The sequence below is a fragment of the Apaloderma vittatum genome, unplaced genomic scaffold (genome assembly GCF_000703405.1).
Source record: "Apaloderma vittatum isolate BGI_N311 unplaced genomic scaffold, ASM70340v1 scaffold22135, whole genome shotgun sequence".
Classification (NCBI taxonomy): domain Eukaryota; kingdom Metazoa; phylum Chordata; class Aves; order Trogoniformes; family Trogonidae; genus Apaloderma; species Apaloderma vittatum.
Genome location: NW_009716785.1, coordinates 11492 through 17563, shown reverse-complemented (window position 1 = coordinate 17563; position 6072 = coordinate 11492). Strand labels below are relative to the sequence as shown.

Genomic DNA, 6072 nt, shown 5'->3' with positions numbered 1-6072 from the left:
AGCTGGCTTTCTAATGAATTTTGTCTCACCTGGTTGGCTTTTTTTGTAAGTATGTACAACGAAGATGGGAATTAATCACAGAACACATCTGTTGATGCGAAGTAGATTGCTGTACTGATTTCAATCATGCTCGCTGAGGTTTTTGTTCCATTTGACCTAAAAAACTACATGCAAACGTATTCAGAGAGGCCTGCACTGAAGTGCAAATCCAAAGACAAGTTACATGTAAGGGTTTGCATGCTTGATGGTTTTTTTCATGTATATTCTTGTCTTGCTCTCTGACGCTCTTGCGACATGTTCTGGACGTCCAGCACATGGCTGCGGGGAGAAGGCAGTGGCTGAAAGACATGCTTTCACAGACTCTTGCAGTTCATTTACAGAGAAAATTACTGCTGTTCTTCATAAAACTCTCCGCTAGATTATTAGCTCATACTATGCTCAACTTAAAGTGCCTTGCTCTTTTTCTGGATGTCTCTTCTGAATGTCAAAGTAACTACTTTGAATCTTTCCCTTCCTCTCTGTAATAAAAATTTACCCACCCTTGAAGCTGGCAGAGTGATCATTTAGGAGTTGCACACAAATCTAGACGGTTTTAGTAGGTGGCAAGTGACTAAAGCACAACAGCTATAGGGTAACACAATTCCCTAGAGAGCAGGGTCAAATGAGCTACACTCCCTAACTCTGCAGGGCTAAAAAAGGCAATCTCTCACCATGAAAAGCTGGTCAGTGATAAAGAAATCTTTCCTTCCATGATGTTTCTGGACACCAGGTAACTGCATAGAGGGAATAAAAGCTGGATAATAAATTTTCTCTCCTCCTGAGGAGATTGCAGACAACCACCTCCAGAATCATTCTCAGCTCTGTCTGTCAAAGTAAGAACCCTCTGCTAGGTAAATGAAAGGAAAAAGAAAAAAAAAAAGATCCACAGGTAAGAAGTTGTAAACACAGCCACTTGAAGAAGAAGACAGTGTTTTCAGAGCAGTCTTGCAGAACTGTAACCTTTAGCAGTTAACTACCAAACAAGCAGTGATGGGATACTCATAACTACAAAATGGAATACAGCTATCCAAATATCAGGTCACATGGTAGAAGCTTGTAACTGTGAACAGGTATGGGGTATGCACTCAGAAAACCATAGTAGGAGGTTTAGCAGCACATGCAGATTTACTTGGTCATAAAATATAATTTAACGAGGTTTCAGAACTATCCAAACGGAAGACTCACAAACTTTAATCTTCAGAACAATATGTGAATATTCTGTAGTACCCATCCAACAATTGTTACAACTATAACAATATCCAAACAATACAGAATATGAAGTGCTAAGTGTATACACAATGTTCTTCCACTTTGTCCCACACTTGTAAACATTTGTTGAAAATGACTGTGATTTAACCTGAATCAAAAAATATTCCAGTAGAGTTATGCTAGTAATAAACACATAGGAGAGCAGACCCGAACTCTGACAGTGAAAGATTTAACGTGACTTACACTCAACTTTCAAAGCTAGAAATACAGTGTTAATTCATTGCAGTAGTGTACAGATTTTTAAGCACGAGGTGAGGATATACCACTAGGCTACACATTCAGAAGAGGCTACAGAAGATGGTAAATTACATGCAGATTTAGGGACAGAGTGTAAGATGCGTTTGCCCTCAGCATTACAAATCCAAGGTTACATCAGCAAGGGGAAGAAAGAGAACTTTCCCAGTGAAGGTAGTAATAGCACTGTCCCACAGGCAGATTTTTTTTTTATGTATCCTTTGCTGTTACAGATTTTGGTGATTTTCAACCTTTAGCTGCTTTACATTGTCTTCTTTCTGGATGTAGCACTTGAGATGAGAGTCTGGTGACCATCAGTGCACTATGTTATAGTTGCATGTCTCACAGTAACAGACTGAGGGAACTGGACTTGCTCGGCTTGGAAAGCAGAAGGCTTCAAGGGACCTATGAGCAGCCTGGCCTTAACTACAAGGAGGTTGTCAGGATGGCAGCCAAGCTTTTCCAGTGAGAAAGAGTTTAAGTTAAGCAAAACATGGTCAAATAGGATAGAAAGAAAACTTTTCTCCACCATGAGTACAGTCAAGCACTGGAACAAGTTGCCTCAAAAGATTGTGAAGGCTCGATCATCTTCAGTTTTTCAAGACTCGTCTGGATAAAGCCCTGACTAAGCTGGTCTGAGCTCTAAGCTGGTGCTGCTTTGGGCAGAAAAAATTAGACTAGAAACCTCCTGAGGCCCCTTCCTTCTTGAATTAGCTTAGAATTCTACTTAGTGCTTAAGTGGCACCCTTCCTGATCCTTATCCTTTACTTACCTGACACAATAACTGAGCGTGTCACTGCTCCTGCCTAATCAGCTAGATGGATAGATATGAAAAATAGTGCAAAACAAATTTATTGCCAACTCACGTCCAAGAGCTCAAAGGTACAGTGGGCCCTGAACGATAACAGGGATTCCATAGAGCAAAACAATAAACTACTCTACAGCCAAAAAAAAGGGAATAAAAAGTGCTTGATAAGGTTCTTAGGCCTCTATCTGGTCCCAGCATTTGCTGCAATTATAACCTTCAGACACTAGTTGCTAATGTAGCAAACCCAACTTCCGTTTGCAGGAATGGTCTGTACTGGTGCAGCTATACCAGTAGGTATCACAGGAACACATCTATCACTGGACTGAGTCACGGTACTGCAGGCAACAGGAGTTAGGGATTTACACATGGACTTGTTCTTCCATAAACCATAAAATCAACAGAAGAACAGCGCTTACCGTCAGGCATCAAAACATCCTTTAACACTACTGGATACAACACATGTATCTTCCATGCAATACGACCTGCGCTTTAAATAGGTTAGTAGAAGACTAGTTTATTTCTGCAACATATAAAATAAGCGTGGCTATGACAAGTCTTAAATTACTACGTAATCATACTCCTTTTGGTTACCTAAACCCATGGGTTTCTGAGTGTCAGACCCAGGTAAGACCACTCTAGCGAAACCCTGATACTTCCAGAGTATCAATGCAGTGCGCAACCTGTCCTATATAATACTAACATTTTAAAATGTTTAATGTAGAAGCCATAGAAGTCTTACTAGAGATCATGCTGTTTCAAGAAAGTCTATGAACATGATTTATAATTGCGGTAAGACCACTGGTCTACAGGCATTCTACAGTTCTAAATATTTTTTTTCTTTAATATGATTACAATTGAACAATATATCAATGACTGTTATTTTCAGCTTCTGGGGGCCACTGGAGATATAACAAACCATATATAGGAGAACAGATACTCTGGTGAACTCTACCATCCTGAGATTTATGTACTCAGACACTAAATTTGGTCCTATTTCACCCACAGCTATGCTTATGAAGACCAGTGTTTTGTTCCCTCAGAGGATTTTCATGCAGGAACACAGGCAAAAGCCAGAGCAATTAAGTATTTCCTGTATACAAGATTATTTTATTGGTCATAACTACTACTCTGAAATTTGTTAAGTCACCATGACACTTTCAAAGCAAGTTTCTGTTTACATGTTCACAGACAGTACTTTTAGATGTGTAAAAATCTGGCAAGTATTTGTTGGTAAATAAACCAGAAATCTGCAGCATTAGTAACATCAAAAGAAAGGTACCTACAGTTCTTCTTCCAGACCTAACAGAAGTACACGGTGAAGAGAGACTGTCTGTTACTACTAAAAAGACATTTCCGTTGCTGTTAACGCCACCTCCATTCACCAGTTCTGTCTTGTTGACTTTTGTCAGATTAAAGTACCAATGCTACAGACGCTTCTGTGTTGAGTGTCAATACTGTGTCTGAACGTGGTACTTTTAGCTGTGGACTACAACCTCAGAACACAGACTCACCTAAATTGGGTTTGCACATGTAGCTAAGATGCTAAAACATGCTAAGTAGTAGCCAAATCTGATACTTCAAGGAGCGATAACAGTCTAATATAATAATAAAGTAAGGCAACGCGATGCAAAGACAGACAAGACTCTAGGAGAAGACAATGGGGAAGCCCAGACTCACAGGCAAGGACTGGAATGGCGATGGAGACCTCTCGTGGGAGCAAGGAGGGAAGCGTTCTGGCATTACAAGTCACCAGCGATTTCTCCAAGATGTTTGTTTTCTGAAAGAGCTCTCCCATCTGTAAACTTTACACTCATACGTATAGGATAAATAATCAGTAAACAGTCCATGTTACTTGCTTGATTTTGTTTGATATGACTAGCTGCTCTAAAACATCTTGGGAACGATCTGAAAAATGCCAAGGAATTTACTGTTATTCATTCAGAAATGTTTAGAAATCAGGTAAGCAGCAAAACAATTCAATTACATATCTGTATTTATGCTTATCCTGCAATTACAATATCACACTTCAGATATTCCTGTAGTAACTCAAACCCCCTCAGTTCTTTCTCCAGTCACATAACTGTAAAGTACCACCAACCAACTAAACTTAAAAAAAAACGAAGATAGATTATAACCTCTCCTAAGCTCTGTGGTTTGTTTTTTTCTGGCTGACCAGTCTTATTCCATTCCGATGTATTCTGAAAGGATGTTGTTCGATACTTTTAGAATAGAGTAGGGGCTTAAATGTTAACATATTTTTCTGAAGCCTTATCACCAACCTGGGGTCTTCATCAGCACACTGAGGGGGAAAAAAAAAAGAAAAAAACCCCAAAAAACGAATTTCAACACAACAAAAAAATCCCCCTCTGAAGGTTGTCATGTTTCAAAACAAAACTTTAACCTTGCTTTAAAAATCTTAATGTGTGATTATTATTTTAGCTAGTAAGTTATTACTTGTTTGGGATTATTTATAAAATACAGTGTGCTTTTCCCTAGGGCAAGAAGATACTATCAGGAAACAATTACTCTTCTTACTCCCGATGTGATTTGACCTACCTGTTATCAACGGGCATCCATGGAACAGGAAAATGTGGATCTTCGGACAACAAGTAAGGACTGCTTCCACAGCAACATCGGTCAGATTCACACAGCGTACCATGTGGATTTCCTGTTACGAAAACAGTAGTAACAAAAGCCTGTCAGAGCATCCATAGTTTCAGAGTCAGAGCTTTCCTTTCACCCACCCATTCTCAGAGATCCCCACTCAGGAGAAATTATGACCTCCTCTGGGCACTGACCCCATATGTGCACCTGTACACAGCTGCCTTCGGAAAAAAGACAACAGCTTTTCTACGAAGAGTCAAAACTAAAACCAGAAACCTGAGTTTTCCCAAAACACACCTATCATTCAAGACAACTGAAAAAACTCTTCAATGAGATTCTATGGTGTTTGAGTTCCATCTGTTTTCCGATATAGGAGACACGTTCTCCTAGTAATTCGCTGTCCACGAGGACAGAACCCAAACTGAATTCTGGGGTTTCCCAAAACAGGCAGGATTCATGAGTCTCTGTTGAAGTTCCTTGTCTATATCTATATCTATATCATAAAAAGTCCAAGAAGTTCTTCCAAGACTGAACTAAAAGCTGTTCTCTTCTTGATTTCTGAACAGCTGTAAAACTAGAATCTGATATATTTATTAGAGGAAGAATGAATTCAGAATAAATTAACAGATCGTTACCAACCTTTTTCTTTCCTCTAAACTGCCTTCATATCAGTAAATATAAAATACCAGAAAAAAACACAGAAGAGAAAAAAATCTAATGAAAATTTGATGTGGGAAAATATACTTTTGGGTATCTTGGGGTAAAAATAAAGAGGCTCATTGTTTTATTGTTAAAGAATGTCTTTCCAAATGATAAAATCCAAGGATCTTGAAAAAGCACAGAAATGAAAGGAATCTTTTGTAAAAAACGCAACTTTGTACAGAATGATGACACAGAAAACAAGAACTGCATTCAGAGAAGCAAGATATACAAAAGCTGATATACGTACAGTTTTTAGCTTATTTCTGTAAGTGGAATACTAAACCTGAATGCCTTTGAAAGAAGTGAACAGATTTATAAATCTGCCTGCTTTTCACTGTGTTCCTGACATAAGATCACTGTCTATATATTTGCACTTTGATGACATGAAACAGGAGTATGAGGATTGTGGTATGGAC

General features: G+C 38.8%; 1 protein-coding gene across 1 annotated transcript in view; it reads right to left on the bottom strand.

The window, feature by feature from the left end:
- Nucleotides 1–4090: 4090 nt before the first annotated feature.
- Nucleotides 4091–6072, bottom strand: part of AMN1 (antagonist of mitotic exit network 1 homolog (S. cerevisiae)) — a gene marked incomplete at its 5' end in the record, with an annotated part of 12369 nt that continues 10387 nt past the window's right edge. Inside the window, 2 exons of the mRNA XM_009869675.1 lie at nt 4091–4255; nt 4907–5018. Of these exons, the coding sequence (XP_009867977.1) occupies nt 4182–4255; nt 4907–5018 (186 nt within the window). The remainder of the gene's footprint in view (nt 4256–4906; nt 5019–6072) is intronic.